Source organism: Castor canadensis, chromosome 7, assembly GCF_047511655.1.
Source record: "Castor canadensis chromosome 7, mCasCan1.hap1v2, whole genome shotgun sequence".
Taxonomy (NCBI): Eukaryota; Metazoa; Chordata; class Mammalia; order Rodentia; family Castoridae; genus Castor; species Castor canadensis.
In genome coordinates, this window is record NC_133392.1 from 148,936,327 (window position 1) to 148,956,238 (window position 19,912).

General features: G+C 48.3%; 1 protein-coding gene across 4 annotated transcripts in view; it reads left to right on the top strand.

The window, feature by feature from the left end:
• Positions 1-19,912, top strand: part of Capzb (capping actin protein of muscle Z-line subunit beta) — a 171,405-nt gene that overhangs the window by 51,353 nt on the left and 100,140 nt on the right. Inside the window, exon 1 of one of the 4 annotated variants that reach the window (XM_020165385.2) lies at positions 4,275-4,426. The exons of 1 other annotated variant lie outside the window; for it this stretch is intronic. In XM_020165385.2, the coding sequence (XP_020020974.1) occupies positions 4,424-4,426 (3 nt within the window). In that variant the 5' untranslated portion in view covers positions 4,275-4,423. Of the gene's footprint in view, positions 1-4,274; positions 4,427-5,389; positions 5,608-19,912 lie in introns of those variants that run through there. 2 more of the 4 variants (XM_020165383.2, XM_020165384.2) reach the window with 2 other exon arrangements.

The following is a 19,912-nucleotide window of genomic DNA, read 5'->3' on the forward strand; positions in this document are numbered from 1 at the left end:
GGAGGGAAGGAAAAACAGTACTATAGTTAAGGTGCCCAGGCTTCTTAGCAGAGCCTCTTACAGGCAGCCCCATTGAGTGCTCACACTCACAGCTGTAGTTGATGCGTTTAGGTGTGGGATCGGACCTATGGGCAGTCAATCAGTGACTGATCAGTGAGCTGGCCAATGGACTGTTACCAATAAAAGATGAGCTGGGCCAATTAGATTCAGTCTTGGCTATCTGAACTCTGAAGCACAAGAAGTTGTCAGGTAATAGAAACTGATGCAGAGAATAAAGGAGGGACAAAGGCATCCAGGCCACACTCCCTGTAGGTTGAAATATTGAGGGAACAGAGCTGGAAACAAGCCAGGGAGTCCAGTTAGCAGAGGAATAAAGTAGCAGAGTCAAGAAAAGATGAAGAAATGGAGCCCTGTGGTAGAAATGGGGTGTGTGTACCTGGTTTCTGTGGTGCCTCCTAAGCCTTCTTAGGAAGTTTTGGAGCAAGGAGCAATATGATCAGCCTTGGGGTTATAAGTTCCAGTTCTGGTCTCAGATTGCCTTGCATCAAACTCATTAGTTATGTGATCTTGGGCAAATTACTTATCCCTTCTGTACTTTTGTTCCCTCATCTGTAAAATGGGAATAATAATAGTATCTCTCCTAGGATTGCAGTGAGGATTAAATGAAAAACTATAGATAATATACTTTTTTGGGGGGCAGCACTAAGGTTTGAGCTCAGAGTCTCATGCTTGCTAGGCAGGCGCTCTAATCACTTGAGTCACTTTGCCAGCCCTTTTTGGTGAAGGGTTTTTTTTTTCCGGATGGGGTCTCATGAACTATTTTCCCAGGGCTGGCTTTGAACTATGATCCTCCTGATCTCTGCCTCCTGAGTAGCTAGGATTACAGGAATGAGCCACCGGCACAAGGCCAGATAATATACTTTGAACAAAGCTTCCTTTCAATTTTTTTTTTTTTTTTGGTGTTTTTGAGACAGGGTCTCACTATGTAACTCAAGCTGGCCTCAAACTCTAGATGATCCTGCCTCAGCCTCCCTAGTGCTGGGATTACAAGAATGTACCACATATACCCGGCTTCCTTTCAATCTTATTTTCTTCGAGCATCACTAATTTCAGAAAGCTTTCCCCTCATGCTCTTATCTTGGTTAAGGAAGGGCAACACCTTCTCTTGGTCCTCTCCTCTGCCCATCACTCCTTGTTTCCTAGTTTTCCTTCCTCCTCTTGGTCTTCTAGACCTCTTCTCTATACATTCACGCCACGAGTCCATCCAGATGTCTTGTGCTTTTAAATACCTTTAAATACCATTAACTAGCTGATGATTCTCCTCAGTTTATCTTTTTTTGGCAGGACTGGGGCTTGAACTCAGGGCCTTCACCTTGAGCTACTCCACCAGCTGTTTTCTGTGAAGGGTTTTCTCAAGATTGGGTCAAAGCTGGCTTTGAACTGTGAGTCTCCTGATCTCTGCCTTGAGTAAGTAGGATTACAGGTGTGAGCCACTGGCGCCCAGTATCTTCAGACTTTCACTTCCTTGACATCACCACTTAAGTCTCCAAAAGTCATCTTGCACATAACTTCTCCCAAAAGGATTCTTATCTTCCTACTATCCCTAAGACCCCCTGATCCTCCTACAGTCTTGCCCAATTCAACAAATGGCTGGGTTAATCAAGCTAAAAACCTCAGCATTGTCCTGGACCCCTTTTACTCTTCAAGTACCACTGATGCATCAACAAACACACAGAATACAATTGTTTCTTGCCTCTTCCAATGTTCCTACTTTGGTCCAGTAGTAACTTCATCTTCACTGCTGACCTGAGGCACTCTGTGATGAGGATTCAATGAGTTTGTTTAAACAGTGCTCAACAGTACTGGTCCATGCTGGGTGCTGGTGGCTTCTGCTTGGAATTATAGCTACTTAGGAGACTGAGATAGGGAGGATCGCGTTGGAGGGCATCCTGAACAAATAGCTTGCAGACTCCATCTCCAAAACAAGATAAAATGGATTGGAGTTGTGGCTCAAGTGGCAGAGCGCCTTCTTTGCAAGCACAAAGGCCTGAGTTCAATTGCCAGTCCCACCAAAACCCAACCAAAACCAAACTAGTACTGGTCCATTATATAAGAAGTACCGTATCAGTGCTTTTTAAATAAAAATGCTTGGAATATAGAAATAGCTGTCTAAGACCCTGGTCCATTCAGAACACAGCAGCCACATCATCCTTTTGCAGCCTATGTCACACTTTGTCACTGTTCTGCATGTCAACTCCTGCCTCTTCCTCAACCTAGGCTGTCCGCATTGGCTTTCTCGCTGTCTGTGGACACACCAGGGATCTGACACCAGGGATCTCTTTCCTTTGATGTCTTTGCCCTTGGTATTCTGTGTGCCTCTGTTATCCACATGGTCAACTTCCTCTTTCCTTTCAGTTGTCTGATCAACTGTTACTCCCTAAGTTAGGTCCTCTTTGACCAATCCTCCAAAACATGGCCATAGGGCTGGAGGAGTGGCTCAAGTGGTAAGAAGGCCTGCATAGCAAGCATGAAGTGCTGAGTTCACACCCCAGTGCTGCCAAAAAACCCCCAAAAAACCCAGTACATAAAAAACAAACCCCCCAAAACCCCCCAAAACCTAGCCACACCTTGCTAGCCTGCCTACTTGCTTCCCTTGTTTTTTTTTTTCCCCATACCTCTAATCACCTCTGACACTATCTTTCCTTGGTATCTGATGGTCTCCCAGCCAGTATGCAAGCTCCACACTGGAGATGTAGCTCAGTGGCAGAGTTCTTGCCTAGCATGCACGAGGTCCTGGGTCCCACCCCCAGCTTTCCTCACCCTAAAAGCTCCACAAGAAGATGGGCTCTTTTGCTCATGGTCATATCCCCAGAGCCCGGCACAGTGCTTGATCACATAGCTGCTTGATAAATATTTACTTCCTGAGTGCTCCTCCCCTTCTCTGAACTCCTGTAATACTGGTCTATACCCTTTTTTTTTTCTTTTATTATTCATATGTGCATACAAGGCTTGGGTCATTTCTCCCCCTTGCCCCCACCCCTTTTTTTTTTAAATAGGTACTGGTCTCATGCTTGCTAGACAGGTACTCTACCACTTGAGCCACTTTGCCAGCCCTATTTTGTTTTGGGTATTTTCAAGATGGGGTCTAACAAACTATTTGCCTGGCTGGCTTGGAATGGTGATCTTCTCTGCCTTGAGTAGCTAGGATTACAGAAGTGAGCCACTGGCACCTGGCTGGTCTATACCATCCTTGCCTTACCTGTATGCTTTATACACCAGTGGTTGTCCCATGCAAACTTTTACTTGACTATAGCTCAAAGGCTTAGGACAGGGTATGCTTCCCCTCACAGGTGACCTGACTTGATTCTAAACAGAGGGTGAACAAGTCAGGGAGGGTAGATATCAGCAGAACTTGCACACCAGGTCTCCAGCATTCTAGAGAAAACTTAGCAAGTATTTGTTGATTGTACAGGGAGGGAAAAAAAGAATTCCGAGTCAGTGTGTGGAGTGTGGAAGACCTGTAAGGCCAATGGGCTGATTCTGTGTAGCAAATGCACAAATATGCAAAACACTAGTATTTATTGAGCCTAGTTTTCTAATCTCTTTACCTGCGTCATTCTCACAACTATTCTGTCACAGGTAGAGATGTGGGCAGGAATCTTCCTGCCTTATTCATTTGGTTCCTAAAACAACGTCTGATATATAATGGGCACTCAATTAACGGTGTGGCCCGAGGCTCTTTAATTCTTGAGACCTGGTCAGAGGCAGTGACAAGCTCGCGGTCCCACCCCGTAGCAAGTGACAGCGCTGAGATTCCAACTCGGGTTCCACTCGCTGGGCGCGCTTTCTGGGCTGGGCCTCAGCCCGAGGTCCGCACCAGTTCCGGGTCCGCTGCAGGCGTGAGCGTGTGCACCGGGTGGGGCAAGGAAGGCCAGTCCCCTCCCAGTCCCAGCGCCTTCCGCGTCCCCGCCTGTGGACCCATGGGCCCAGGCCCTCTGCCTTCCCCCGCTGTGCAACCACCTGGTCGGAGACTGGGCGTCCGGGTGGACCGGGATCCCTTGGACCGGACCCGCGCCCCTAGCCCACGCCTCCCATCCGCACCCAAAGCTGCTGAACCTCACCGCGCCCAGCCGGCGCAGGCCCCGCCCCACTTCCCCATCCGTCGCCCCGCCCCCCGCGCCGCGCTCCATACTTGGCGATCGCTGCGGCCCCGCGCGTTCATTGGCCAGAAGCTGGCGGCGTGGGGGGCGGGCCGGGCCGGGGCGGGGCGGGGAAGGAAGGTGGCGGCGGCCCGGCGCTGGGGGAGGGGGGCGCTGACCCGGATGTTCACTCCTGGGCACCCGGGGAAGTGGAAGCGCCGGGCCCTACTGCGGGGGGGAGAGCCTCAGTCGCCGGTACCGGGACCGCCGCCACCGCCGCCACCATGGTAAAGGCTCTATGTCCCTGGTCCTAGCCCGGCGGCCTCGCTGGAGCTCGCGTTCCCTTTCCCCCGCCGACCTCCGGCCCGGGAAGGGTGGGTTCCCGGGGGTGGGGGAGGGGCGGGGTCCCGGACTCTATGTAGAAGCTACCCCTCCCGCTCCGGAGGGGCCCGCGGGTGACTTGGAGGGGGGCAGTGACTCTGCCTTTCCCTCCCGGCCTCCGCTTTTGGCTTCTGCTGGAGTCCCACTCTCCCCGTCCTTGTCCAGGCTAGTCTCCTCCAGAGCCCAGGATAGACCCTCTGTCCCCAGTGGGTCAGGTCAGCCATCCCCCCCCTCCGGTGACCCGGGTGTGGTCCCACTGCCTCCTCCTCATGGCCCTGGCTAGGTTCCCTTTCCCCGTCCTCACGGCTCAGGCTAGGCCGTCGTTTCTCCCTGCCATAACTCAGGCTAGGTCCTCATGCCCTCAAACTCCCTTTCCCTTTGCATGGTCTCTGTCTGGACCGCCAGCAACTCCTCCTCTGTGGCCTCAGCCTAGATTTGTATCCCCTCCCCCCACGAATCGTCTCTTCCGTGGTCTTAAGTCTTAAGACCTCTCTCTCCTCCTGCCCCCTTCCTGGACTTCCCTGCGCCTGGTCCCCTACGGTCGGGTTAACTGGGACTTCTTTCCACTTTTAGTGTAGCCTGCGTCAGTCCCTCTCTGTTTCCGGCCCTGGCCTCCCATCAGGACCCTGTTGCTTGTCCTGCCCCCGACCCAGGTGTCTTCTCTCCTGTAGCTAGGGCGCGCCTTCTTGGCAGCCTCTAGGGAGAGCTCCAGCCGGGGTGGGGGTAGTCCGGGTGCTGTGCCCTCTCACTCTCCAGAGTTGTCCTTTCTGGGGAGGCCGCCTGGGAGCGAGGGAGCGAGCGAGGGAGGGAAGGGCGGGCATCTATGTGCCAGGAAGGCGGCGCAGGGCCCTTCCCGAGGCCGCCGCCTCCGTGCCGCCTGTGCGAGCGGCCTGAGTGGGAGCAGAGCGGACAGGAATGAACGCACAATCGCTGTTGTGAGGCCCCAGCCTTGGGGGGGGCTCACCAGGCTTAGAGCCCCACAGATGGCCTGGACACAATGCACCCTAGCAGGCGCAGCCTCCCTTTTCCTTTGAACTGTCAGCTCGTAAGGGTTGGAACTGCTGATTATGGAGGTGCGTCCGATCAGGTGAGCGAACTGGAAGGCAGGGAGCTAGCCCCACTCGTGGTATTTGTTTTGGTAATGAAGGCAGGAGCTTTGTGAGCCTGAGATTGTCTCCCATAGGCCCCCACACATAAGCCTGCCCACCATCCACTTCGGAACCTTCTTCAGGGCAGGCCTAGCACTTAAGTGGGAGGGCCAGAGGACTTTTGCCTCACGTGTTCAAGGAAGCTTTGGAGAAGGGACTGGCAGGCAGATGTTTGTATGTGTATTTTGAGTCCTAAATGTTTTTTTGTTTTGTTTTGGTGGGCTGGGTTTGAATACAGAGCTTCACACTTACAAAGCAGGCACTCTTCGGCTTGAGCCACACCTCGTGTCCATTTTGCTCTGGTTATTTTTGGAGATGGGGATCTTAAGGAACTATTTGTGGGGCTGGCCTCGATCCTTGATCCTCCTCCTCTTAGCCTCCGAAGTAGCTAAGATCACAGGTGTGACGCTCTGGCACCCAGCTCCTAAGCAGTTTTGAGGATCCAGCATCAAGGGATGCTGCTGCTGAACTAGGTAGGAGTGACTAATTCATGCTGGCTAGTATACTTTTTTGTACATTGATATAAAACATGGGGCATGCCATTCTATTGCTGTTAGCTGAAAACTGGCTTATGCGGGGGGTGGGCCAGGCCCTCAGCCTGAGTGGAGAAGGTTTTCTCCAGGGCACTTTTTGGGTGAGGACTTTAAAAGTGTACTAAAGTTTTCTAAGTGTGCTCTTAGGGCACATGCAGGGGAGGATGGGTGGAGTTGCCACTTGGGGCTGCTCAGGGCAGCACATCAGGTAGGGAAGGGTGGTACTCCAAATATAATGGAAAGTGGCTAATGACCCAGAAGGAGCATGTGACACCTGAGGCTTCTCAAGAGTCCTGTACTTGGCTTTCATTTGGACAGTCTGGAAAGACTGGAGGGTGCCGAAAGGGCCTCCTGTCTACCACTGTGCTTCACCTGTACAAGCTAGATTAATCTGCACAAAGTTTTGCTGTATCCACTCACAAGTGAAGAACCTGAGGCTGTGGAAAGAGAGTAACTTAAGGTGTTGCCCAGTCAGTGGAAGAACCACTGCTGTTCAGTGGAAGCACATCTGCAAGCTCTAAACTGTGCTTTCTGGTACCAAGCTGCTGTGTGTTCAGAGAGGTAATGACACTGGCTGAGAAGCATCATAATGGGATACTTGAACATGGCCAGGGAGGAACAGCATTTATGGTTAATGATTTGTGTAGAGCCTTTGTGTAGGAAATCTCGATTAATAATGAAATAGTATGGGGAGGCAGGCGATTTAGTGAGGGTCAGAGCCTGAGCTGTTTGACTGAAGGGGGTTTGATGGTGTTTTCCACAGTTGTGTTTCTGAGGCCTAGAACAGTACCTGACACTGAAAGAAATGCCTAAGAAAGCTGGGTGCAGTGTCACATGACTGTAATTGAAGTGGAGGCAGGAGGATTGCAGCTCAGGGCCAGCCTGGGGTAACATAGTGAGACCCTGTCTCAAAAAAAAAAAAAAAAACACATATATTATATATATGTATATGTATCTATCTTAGAGTGCTCTTTTGGGATGTGTCTACGTCCACAAACTTTGCCATTTGGGGTTCATACTCATTCTCATTAACTTGTTTTTAGTGTCCCTAGGCTCCTAATGACTTTCTGACTGCTTATCTCAAATTTATTCTCCATTTGGGCAGTGTAGCTAGTTGGGACAGGACAGAGTGGTAGTGTGGGGCTGCATCATAGGCAATGAATGAGGACCACTGTTTTTTTTTCTTTTTCAGTATATTTGATTATAGAGAAAACAGCTTGATCTCAGTTTTCCTTTGAGGGAACTAGGGATTTGAGAATCTAAAGTGCAGTTGACTTTGGAGTGAAGCCCATGATTTTTGTTGGAGTCAATTTCACCTTCCCTATTAAGAATGCTTAGGCAAATGGAATTTATTTGCATTCCCTTAATAGGTAATAATCTTACCACTATCCCTAAGAACTCACAATTTCAAAACACTTTTCTTAACATCGCTGTAGCTTCTAACATAGGAGTTACTATTCTGAGAGTTACAATTCTTGTGCTTGAAAGTGGGGTTGTGGTAGTGAAAGGAAGGGAGGCATGGAGGAGGATGGGCTCAGGAGTTGTCACTCCATCTCACACATGGTTTTGCCTGATTAGAGCTGATAGGAGAAGCCCCTCATATTGTTAAAAGGCAAAACAATAGAGTTCACACCAGGAGACACTTGGCGTTTCCTGGTATATAGATAAGGTACATAGTTTAAGTCAGGACCTACATGTACATACATTTGTGTTTATTTAAACTCAACTGGCCTCTTTTTGGCAGAGTACTTGTAAAAAGTAGCCACCAATCAATAGTTGGAGATTAAGTTAAGGAGATGGTAAACCATGCTTTTGAAAGCAGGACTTTCTGTCTATACATTAGGAGTCCTGTACTTTTACGTTACATGGGGGAGGGAAGAGGACAAAAGATGGATTGCACAGGGAAATGGTGGCAGAGCAGGGACCTGACCATTTAGAACCCTACCTGCCATGCTTGGGATGCTTACTGTTAGGCAAATGCAGAGGCCTTCTCCCCTCCCCCCTTTTGGGAGTTCTGGGTTTGAACTCAGGGCCTTATACTTGCCACTTGAGCCACACCCACATCCAGAGGCCTTTTCCCCAGGGGTGTGTCCATTGCTTCAGCGTGTATTTAGTGGCACCTCTGTAGCTTCTTTTCTGAGGATGCAGTGATAAGCATGACAGGCAAGGATGTGGGTTCTTACAGTTTCTGTTGTTGGTGGGTAGGCATGTCACTTTTCCTAAACTTTAGGGGGAAAGCCTGTTTAACATAATTGCAAGCATACTTAGCAGGAGCTATGGAGGGGGCTGAAGGAAAAGTTGGGCCTGTGCTGGGCTCCCTCCCTGGCTTTTTGGGGGTGCCCTGGCTACTCTGTGACTGTGGGTGTGGAGGGGAAGGGTGGCAGATTAAGATAGGAAGGCAGAGTGAGACGTAGAGATTTATCACTTCTGGGGCCGAGGGGCACTTTTGCCCCCAGAGCTCCCCTGTCTACACATTCTGATTGAGCTGTTTATCATTGGCACCCAGTTATTTCTGGCCAGTTTAAATAGTAGATAATGGTGTCTGCAAAGCCTTGATAATTATTGACAACTGAACAGGAATTTCAGCCTCGTTAGTCCAGTGATTAGGCATCCACCCATCCTGGGTCAGCCAGTGGCACTGCTTCCAGCCCAGCATGCACAGCTCTCAGCTCTGGGCACAGAGAAACTCCTGAGCTCCCCAGTCTGTGCAGGGAGACTGTGGTGTAGGAGGCTCTGAGCGTGGCTATGAGAGCAACAGGAGTTGGTTTTCCTGACTGCATTTTAATATTCCATGCAGCCTTATGACACAGGTGCTAATGGCAGATGGGGAAATCAAGGCCAGCCTTGGCCATCCTGACTCTAGGCTGACCTGCCTCTAGTGATCTTTTTGCATCAGGTCATTCATTCCATGGACATCTACTGTGCACTCAGGTATAGCAAATTCATCCATCTGAGTCTTAAAGTTAAGCAGAGGAGGCAGGGAACGAGCACATCTAAGATTCTGGGAGAACCAGGAGTAGCATGGAGTCCACATCACAGGGAACAAGTAGGCCTTTGCTTGCTTCTTCCTGCAACATCCTGTGTGTATCTGACACCTCTGGAAATATGTGAGAAGCATTATCATCTCCAACTTCCTAGTGATCAGTTTACAGTCCTGTGTCTTCTGAGTCAGTGGCCCTGGTCCTACCATTTGATGGTGTGTAGGGGTTATTGTGAGCATTCGGTGAGTTTATGTATGGAAGTATGGGCTGTGCCCGGCACTGTATAAGTGTAAGAGGAGTGTTGGCTGTTGTGGTTATTTTTGTTAACCTCCCAACCAGCCTTGGAGTCTGAGCCCCTTGGAGGTGGAGTCCCTGGCCCAGGCTGGTGAAAACCCCAGCCCAGTGTTTTCTGGCTTTGAGTTCTTACCAGGTTGCAGATTGCAGGCCATTGTTACTACTGTCCCCCACCCTGAACTTCTGGTTAAACTGCTTCCTCTTGTGCTGAACTCACAGGACCCTTTGGAGCTAGGATTTGCCCTGAAACCATTATCTGCTTTATGAGGTAGTTCAGGTATTACATTTACCAAGTAAAATATCTTTGACTTAAAGTACAGCCCATGCAGTACTTCCTTAGGTGATTCCAGCCATGTGTGAACATTGCAGAGCAGTTACCCAAATTGAGATGGCTGCTATGGCGCCAGGTGAACCATCATGCCATATGCAGCCTGTCCTTGACCAGAATGCTGTGTGGTGCATGGCTATAGTAAGGTACTTCAGCCTACCTTTTCTGCTTGGGCAAATGAATAGCCAGCAGCTTCTCATTAGGACACAGCCAGTGGTGTTTCCTTGGTGGGTGGTACCAGTGCCCTTCTCCCTTCTGATTGTAGCTGTGAGTGGCAGATTGAGAGTTCAGGTCCAGCTTGCTCACATTGTGTGGCTATTCAAGGCTTCTCACCGAGGCTTTGTCCCTCTGGGCCAACTCTGGTCTCATGTGGTGCTTCCTGCATTTGCAGTTTTGTGCTCAGAAACTGGGAGGAGGAGCTTTTGTCCACCACACCCTCTTGTGACAGTCTGCTCTTAAGGCATCTTGGCCTCTGAAGGAGCCACTCTGGAATTTCTCCGTCCCATCTGCAGATTCTTTTTTTCTTTGTGGTGTTAGGGTTTGAACCCAGAGCCTTTCACATGCTTGGCAAGTGCTTCACCACTGAGCTACATCCCAGCCCCTTTCAATTTGTTTTTATTAATCTTTTGCTTTTCTGATTTCCTGGTGAGCTTGGCTAGGCCAGGGTTCAGGTTGCTCTGTTGAGGGTTTCTGATGTGAGCTGTCAGGAAGCAGTCTGCACGCACCCTGCAAACAGTACCTGTAGTGACATCTCATTGGTTGTCCCTCAGTTTGAGACCTCTGCCTTTGTCTGGAGGGGTGCACTGGTGGTTCCGGAGTTGGAGGTTGCCTTCCTTCCGTGGGTGATTACATGTTTACTCCTAGAATTTCCATTAGTCACGAGTGTCCCCTTCCTTCTGCCAGCGGATGTCATTATCTCTAATTTTCAACCCAGCCTTAGTTCTGTTTCCCTCATTTTGTAGATAAGGAAACCAAAGCTTGGAAAGGTGTAGTAACTTGCCCAAAGGCCCCAGGCGGGTAGTGGCAGCTGTCCTGAAGATCCAGGCCCACCCCACTCAAAAGCTCATGCAGATCGAATGTGGATGGGCTACTACTTATTTGATAGATGAGGAGACTGAGGCTGAGAGGTTACGTGTAGGTCCACCCTAGTGGCTGAGGACGTCTGGGTGAATTTAGATGTTGATTTTGGCTTAGGCTGTTAGGCCTTTGTGAACCTGCTGGCCTGGCCGTGCCAGCAGTGCCTCAGCCTGCTATTGGCAGGGTGTGGTGTGGCTTCAGCAGGACAGGAGAGCCAGCATCCCTGGCTTCTGTTTGTGACAGGAGTGCCAGCGGCATGTTGACTCAGTGTGGCAGCCCCTTTTGGGAACTGTTGGTTCCCGGGAGCCTTGGGGTTCCCTTAGCTTTTTCCTATGAAGCCCATCCCAGTCCTGGGTGCCTTGTGCAGGGAAAAGACCCTTATTCTGCCTGATAAGTTTGTTATCCTTAGGAAGGAAATCCAGTGATGAGTCCCCTTGCTCAAAGTTGTGAATGCTGCAAAATGTCCCACTATCCCAGGCACATGTCTTTGCTACATAGGTGTTTGTTGAATGAATGAATGAATGAATGTCTAGTAGGTCCTTAATAATGTAAGCCCCTTCCCTGTATTACTAGTTATTTGAGGGCAGATGGTTGATTTTGAGCCATGTATAGTGTTGGGGCTCAGGCGTATAACAAGGAAGCAAGAGAAAGGAAAACAGGAAAAGTGCTTGTTGGGAGGTAGCTGGGTACAGGATAGCAGTGGTGCCTCTTAGATCCGTGACTGTTAGTGACCTGTGCTTGAACTCAGTACTTCCCGACTCTGAACCTTAGTTACTGTGCTCCTTCACAGGGTAGAGGATTAAATAAGATAATGTACATAAATTGCTGTAGTTCAGGCCTCACATGGGCACTTGAAATAGGTTTATTTTTATCTAGAGAAATTCTGTCATTTATCATGCAAATTGGCACCATTGGATTGGCTCTAAAAACCCCAGACTAAGGACCACCTTCAATCTAAAGGGCAGATTAAGGAGAGGCACTGACTGAGTTTGCTCTTGGGCTGCTCCTGTGTGCCTGGCAGGCTCTGCACAGTGCTTCCAGAGCTTACTATAGGCAAGGGGACTTGTGTGCTGAACATTGTAGGTGGCACCTCACGTTGTCATTGCCATAGCCTTGAAGGTGTTGAAATGGAGGCTTATGCGGTTACAGTTCTCTTGTCAGACCGTATAGCTAGTAAGGCAGTCCAGTCCTTCCTTATCTAAATGCAGCTCTCATAAGCACCCTGGAGACTGGTCCAAGGATGTCATTTTCATGTACAGAGGAAGATGCTTTGTGTCGATGATACCAGCAAGTGTTCTTTAAACTTCTGCAGTTGAAAGCCGAGTCATTGTTAGTGGCTGCCCTTGCTTTTGCTTTCATGACTTGGAGCTCACTTTATTTATTTATTACAGTACTGGGGTTTGAGTTCAGGGCTTCATGTTTGCTAGGCAGGCTCTATACCACTTGAGCCACTCCACTAGCCCTTCTTTGTGTTGGGTCTTTTCAAGATAGGGTCTTGTGAACTATTTGTCCCAGCTGGCTTTGAACCACGATCCTCCTGATCTTTCCCTCCTGAGTAGTTAGGATTACAGGTGTAAGTCACCAGCGCCCAGTGGCCAAAAAACTATATGTATATATTTACTGATCTCGTCCAGCTTTCTTTTATATAATATGTATTTTATACATATGTATATATAATTGGTGGAACTAGGGCTTGAACTCAGAGCTTTGCGCTTGCAAAGCAGGTGCTCTACAACTTAAGCCACACCTCCAGTTCATTTTGCTCTGGTTATTTTGGAGATGAGAGTCTTGCGAACTGTTTGCTTGGATGGACTCAAACTTTGATCCACCTGATCTCAGCCTCCAAGGTAGCTAAGATTGCAGGCATGAGCCACCAGCACCCAGCTTATCTTTATTGTTTAATTAACATAGAAGAATTGTGTATATTTTGGGGTACCATGTGATGTTTGGATATATGTTTGCATTGTGTAATGTTCTAATCAGGATAAGCATAGCCTAGCTACTTAGACAGTTATCATTTTATTCCTGGTGAAAACATTCAAAATTCTTTCTTTTGCTTTGTTTTGGTTTGAGACAACATCTTGCAGTGTTGCCCAGGCTGGCCTCAAGCGATCTTCCTGCTTCAGCCCTCCCTAGTTCTGAGACTACAGGTGCCTGCCACCATGCCTGACTCTTCCCTCTTTTTTGGCATATGCTACACATTATCATTATAGTCGCCCTACTATGTAAAAGAATATCAGAACTTGTTTCTCCTATGTAATGGTATCTCAGTACCTATTAATCAGCCTTTCCGAACCCTCCCTGTCCCCAGTCCATTAAAATATGGGGAGGGTGAGTGTGCAGTAGGGGCACTTCTTCACTTAAAGTGGAGCCACATCTGTCACATGGCAACTTCTGACCTGTAGTCAGGTCTGGGACTACCTTGAGTCCCTGAATGCTGTGTAGTCTTTTCCTCCCTTACTCCTCCTCCTCCTCCTCAGTGCGTCCATGTAGACTCCGAGATGGTGGAGTGTAGTAGGGATGGTAGCTGTCATTTACCAAGCTGCCTTTCAGACTCAGGGCTACCTTACTCCCTCCGCTGGCTGCGTCATCCCTGCTAGAAATGAACACAGTCCATCCCAAGGGTATTAGCCACCCAGAGGTGCTGAGAGAGACCCCCAGCCTTGGAGTCTAGTACTATAGGCTGTGATGACAACCCGTGCCTGTGATGAGAAGGAGCGCCACGGTTTCAGTGGCAGCCTCTGTACTTTCCTTCTTCTTGTGCACTAGGTGATATACCTGGGAAATACTGGGCTCAGTCACCACATTTCCTTCACCACCTTGATTCATTCATTCCCTCCTTTAAAGTAATTCCCTCCAGAGGTGTTTATCCACCTGCTAGCTAAAATTCCCTTGTCCTTGTCTGCTGTAAACCTGGCTTCTGAGCTCTAGATGGAGAGCACACAAAAGCATCTTGGGAGTTCCTGGGATCCTCTCTTGTTTCGATTCTACCCTGTCTGTTTGTGCATCTTGATTATTAAGGAAACATTGCTTTTTTCTTTCTTTCTTTCTTTTTTTTTTTTTTTGTGGGACTGGGGTTGAACTCAGGGCCTCATGCATGCAAAGCAGGTGCTCTACCACTTGAGCCATGTGTCTGTGATTATTTTGGAGGTCAGTTCTTGTAAACTATTTGTCCCTGCTGACCTTGAATTGCAGTCCTCCTGATCTCAGCCTCCCAAGTAGCTAAGATTACAGGCGTGAGTCACTAGCACCCAGTGAGGAAGCATTTCTTGAGATCACAGACGAACTGGTTGCCATGGCCCCCAGGAAAAGGCCCTCCCTATGTGACCAGTTGGTTGAACATGGACATAGGCCTAGTGTGGGACCTTCAAAATCCTGTGGCTTTGTGTGATGAGATCAGGGTGCTTTGTGGGGCTTGGATCTTATACCAGCATCTCTAAGAAAAAGAAAAAAATTGGGGAGAAATGGTTTCCAAGCCTCAGACAACAGACCATGTATTGAAGAAATATTGGTCAGTACTGGAAGCATTGTCAGGCCCTCAGAGTGGATGCTACTCTACACTTAAGCATTTTACATGCATTGTCCTGTGTGGTTCCCAGAATTCTCCTAAGCATGAGATTCTATGAATTTAGAACCATCCATAACCACTAGAACAACTTAGATAAGGGCCCTGTAGCCAACCCTCTAGAATCTGGATTCCATATTCTTGAGTCATCTTTGCCATTACCTAAACTCAGGCCTGTTTGAAAGCTCATCTTTCAGTGTGCTTCTCCGCTGACACATGGAAAGACCACATTTTCCAACATGGTGCCGTGAGAGAGCTTCGTGGCAGTTGGGTTGACCAGTCCAGGTTGCCAGTGGCTAAGTTAAAGAAGTCTGGGGACAGGTTCCTCTGACTTCTACTGCTCCTCATTTGTTACCATGTACCTGTGAAGCTTGACTGCAGTAACAGGTGCTGGAGAAAGTGGAGGGTATTACATAGACTGTCACATGACCATTAAAATGTGGCATGTGAAGATCTTGAAGCAGATGACAAATATTTGTGTAGTACTGGGTAAGCAGAATAGTAATCTGTCTGTATCTGGGAGAATACACACCTCCCTGGTTGTGGTGAGGATTAAATAAGTGGACAGACAGTTTATTGTGCTCGTGGGTATAGTAGATATCTGTGTTGTTTGTCTGTCTGTCTGTCTGTCTTTTTGTGTATATTCACCTCCTGCCTTCTTGTTTTGAGTCTTACCCTTAAGACAAGTTCTCAGGAATGAGTTTGTAGGGCTGTGTGGTCTTCCCTGTCATGGTCACGGGGAAGCCTCTGCCTGGCTGCTGCTGACCTCTGGGGCCTCTGAGCCGACCTCATCTCCCTGCCTAGCAGGCTTCATGTCTCAGACTGCCCTCTGTTCTGGCCAAGTTAAGAGGGCACCCTTCCTGCAAAAGAGACCTTTCTAAGATTAGCCTTCAGGTTTTTTTTCTTTTGTGGTACAGGAGATTAAACCCAGGGCCTTGAGCATGCTAAGGTACACTCTCTTCCACTGAGCTCCATCCTCAGCCCTGGCCATGTGTTTTTACCATCTCATTCATATACATAACTTTGGGTTTCTATTGAAGGCTGCCTGTTTAACCCATATTGCTGATGAGTTAATATTGAACTTGGGCATCAGCACAATAACTCACACCCAACCAAAGCTTATCTCATGCATGCATTTTCTCTGTCAGGGACATCAGGCCTTGGTGCTTGGGGACACCAGCCAGCACTTCAGCACTATGTTTAGGGCCTTTTTAAACAGCCAAGTGCCCAGAAAGCACAAAATTTGAAGAATGTAACATGTGGGGTCACTGTGTGCAGTAGGTGAGCCACACTGAGAAGGGCATCCACCCTGTTTGTCCTTAGCAGGGAATTTGTGTATGGGACTCACATTTTTCCACCATACCTGTGTGTAAATGATTGAGAAAGTGTAAAGAGCACAACCCACCCTCCATCTCTGTAGGTTTTGCACACATGGATCCAACCCACTGTGCTCCAGAAACACCTGAAAAAGACTTGTGTCTGTATTGGATACATACATGTTTTTGGTCATTACTTCTGAGCAATGCAGTGTGATACTTGCACATCATTTGCATTGTATTAGCTATTATTTACATTATGTGGAAGAACGTGTCTGGTCTATTTGTAAATTCTATTCCATGTTCTATAAAGGGCCGAGCATCTGTGGATTTGGTGTCTGGAGGTGTGGAGTGGGCAGGTGTGTGGTAGGTAGGTGGTTCTGGAATTGGTACCCCTTGGATACCAAAGTACCAACTGTATTGATTTTGGAGTTAAAAATAAATCTTACCAAATAGGCGAATTTGAAAATGCAGAATCTGCACATAGCATGCTAAGTGGCCAGAGACCTGGCCCACGTGCTTCTTATAAGGTAGAAGTAGTTTTAGCAATGGTGCTTTACCAATGAAGTTTGAAGCTGGTTGGGATAATATATGTTAAATAAATAAAGTCAGTGTCCACTCTTTAAAAAAAAGCTGGTGACATGCCTGTAATCTCAGCACTCCAGAGTCTAAGAAAGGAGGACCAAGAATTTGAGGACAGCCTGGACTACATAGTAAGACTTTGTCACAGAGTGAAGCAAAAATAAGATTTAAATAGGATTCTTTCTTTTTTTTTTTGAGACAGGGTCTCCTGTGTAGGTCAGTGATCCTCCTCCCACAGCCTCTGAGTCTGGATCATAGATGTGTGCTACCATGCCTGGCATTTCTACACACTTAGTTTGGAGAGGAGTGCTTGGGAGAATATAGGCTCTGCAAATATTTGGTGTTTGGTATTTTGTATTTAGTATTTAGTAACTGAGCGACTCTAAAAGGATGTTTTGGGAGTCACTTTCTTCCTGTCTTAAACCAGGCATGAGTCGTGGGGATCCTCGTGGCCCTGATACTTTCGGATAAGGCTCCATCCTTGGTTAGGCCCTGTGGGGCAAGGTGGAGTGGGGCGATCCTGAGACTCTGCTTCCTTGCAGTGTCTTTGAGCTCCAGTTCCCAGCTGTGGATGCTGGTGTGGAGACAGATGTGGGAAGCCTAATGAGGTGTTACAGAACTGACTTGTGCTTTAAACCAAACAGTCCTGGTAATGTGGGCTCTTGTGAACCGGGAGGCCTTGCTGTATGGGTGTTTAAAGGAAACACACAATAAAACAGAAAGGGGAGTCTGGTGTGACACCTGAATCACCGAGGCAAGCACATGGACTAAACATTTACAACTGGTTCACATTTTGGACTGGAAGGAGGCCATCATGACAGCAGTCTTGGGGCCCTGGACATTCCATCCCATCCCATTCCCCCTCCCCCCTTGGCTGATTGTGTATGAGGTTGGTTTAGGCTAGATAAGCTTGGGAGGAGGGCCAAGGTCACCTCCAGGACCAAAGTGGGACTCCGCCTCTCTATTGTTCCTCTTCTCCCCCCTCTCTTGTTTTATTTCTCCTTGCTTTAGCCTGCTGCTGGAGCAAGCCCAGAATGGCTTGGGACATGTTTTCCTGCTTGACTGCTTACAGAACAGTGTTTGCTGGATTTGTGTGCCTTCTTTGTTATCTATTTACTTAATTCTCTCCTTAAAATTCGCTCTAGCCTCTTCCTAAGCAGAAATGTCTGCAAAATCACGTTTGATGTTCCAATGATACTTTTTTCTATATCTATTTAAGATAGGTGGCACTTTGGCTCATTTTTCCATACCCCCTCTGAGCTGCTCTCAGCTCCCAGTGGTCTGTGTACATCGCACACCCTGGAGATGCTGCAGGCGGAAGAGCCTTTGTGTGCTGTGATGTTAGCTGCCCCTCTTGTCTCTGCACCTTGTTCTTCTGCATAGTGCCCGTGTGAGCACCAGGGTCCCTTCAGGCTCAAGAGCTGCAGGACGGCATTCAGTGGCACCTCCATGGTTACCTAGGTGCTCTTGCAGTGCGTGTGGGAGGGACCCCACCATGTCATCTGCCCAGGAAGTAAGACGGCTCAGAAACATTTTGTCTTCACACATGCTTCTTAATTTTATTTGGGTTTCGGCTTGTTGTTTATTAGGCAGCAGCTTGGTCTATTGTGAAGAGGAGGGCCTTTGAAACCAGGCGGGATCACGCCTCCCTCGCTCCTCCTGCCCATCGGGGGGATGCTGGTGGAGGGGCCAGGAGCACAACTCCACCTGGGTGTCTGATGTGGGTCCCCATCGTCCCCAAGCCTGAATGGGTCTGGTGGTTAGAGTTTCCTCTGTCCCAACAACAGGTTGTAGGTGTGAAGCTTGGCTTCTGGAGTGGAATGCCTGGGCTAAACCCTGACTCATCCACTGTGAGCCAGGAAGCCTTGACTTAACTCTCTGGGATTGGTTCCCTCTCTATTTTCAGGCTAATTAAATGAGAGAGTAGGTAAAATGCTGGTCACGATAACTCGCACATCTAGTTGTTGGTTTCATTGTCGTTAATACAGGACTTGTGTCAGCTGGGTAGGAGCACTGGGGACTCAGTGAGTGCTCAGTAAATGGTAGCCCTTGGGCCCAGAGGCCTAAGCCAGGTAGTGCTGAATTCTGCGAGGGAGAGAGGTAGTTTTGGACATTCAGCTTTGATTGGATTCAGAAGCCCATCTGCCACCAACAAGAGCCAGTGCACAAGGTGCTCCTCTGCAGTTGGCTTTGAAAGAATTGTAGCTCAGTTTTGGAATCAGTCATGCAGTCATAAGTTTCAAAAATATATACAGTCCCTTGGTCTGTTTGGGCTGCTGTAGCAAAATACCTTGACTGCCCTTCGTCTCGGAGGCTGAGAGGTCCAGAATCGAGGTGCCAGAGATGTGGGGTGTGCTTCACAATAGTGCTGTGTTGTCTCTGCACAGGATGGAAGTGGCCAGTGGAGCTGGGGCTCTCCTTCAACCTCTTCTATGATGAGGGCATCAGTCCCATTCCTCACAGTGGAGCCTGTGCGACCCAGTTGCTTCCAAAGCCCCCACCTCTTACCTGTCCCATTAGGGATTAAGCTTTAGCGTGTGAATTTTTGGGGAAGCACCAGCATTCAGAGCAGAGCATTCATACAGCACTATATGATGAAAAAAATCTCTCTCCTGGCCTTGTCCCCCTTCCTCCTACGTCCACTTCATGCCACCCCCAAATCCCTGGATCACATTGTCACTATTTTCAGGGTCTCCTCCCCATTGTTTTATTAAGGTATTTACATATAATAAAGTTCACTCCCATCCCCCCAACACACACTCAGACAGAATTTAGTTGTGTAGCTGAGGTTGGCCTTGAATGCAAGATTTAAATGCTGGGGCTTGGTATGTGCCCCCCATGCCCTGCTCTGCTCTAATGTTTATTTTTTCCTTTCTTCTTCTTTCTTTGTATTTATTTTATCCTTGTTTTTCTAGTTCCTTAACTCAAAAAGTTTAGGCTTTGATTTGAGATCATTGTTTTGTTTTGTTTTTTTTGACTGTGCTGGGGTTTGAACTCTGGGCCTTGCACTTGCTAGGCAGGGGCTCTACCACTTGAGCCATCTGCTACTGCTGCTGTGTTTTTTTGTTTGTTTGTTTGTTTTGTTTTTATAGGATTGGAGTTTGAACTTGGTTTTATGCTTGCAAAACAAGCATGCTACCACCTGAGCCACACCTCCAGTCCATTTTGCTCTGGTTATTTTAGAGATGGGATCTTGAGAACCATTTGTCCAGTCTGGCCTCAAACCGTATCTTCCCCATCTCAGCCTCCCAAGTAGCTGGGATCCCAAGCGTGAGCAACCATGCCAGCAGTTCATTAGTTTTATGTACCTCCTGGGTAAATTCATCTGCAGTTGGATGTCAGAACCATCTTAGAGAAATAGAGCTCACTTTCGGTTTGCCTGTATGTTTGTTTGTTTTTATGGCGTTAGGATAGAACCCAGGGCCCTGCATGATAGGCAAGTGCCACATTCACTGGTCTTAAGTGTCCAGTTTGAATATTGGTAGCAGTTGTGTACCCACAGTTAGAGTCAAGATGTAGAAGTTTCCTCACTTAGAAAGTTCCTGTGCCCTCAGCACTTGCTCCCCTT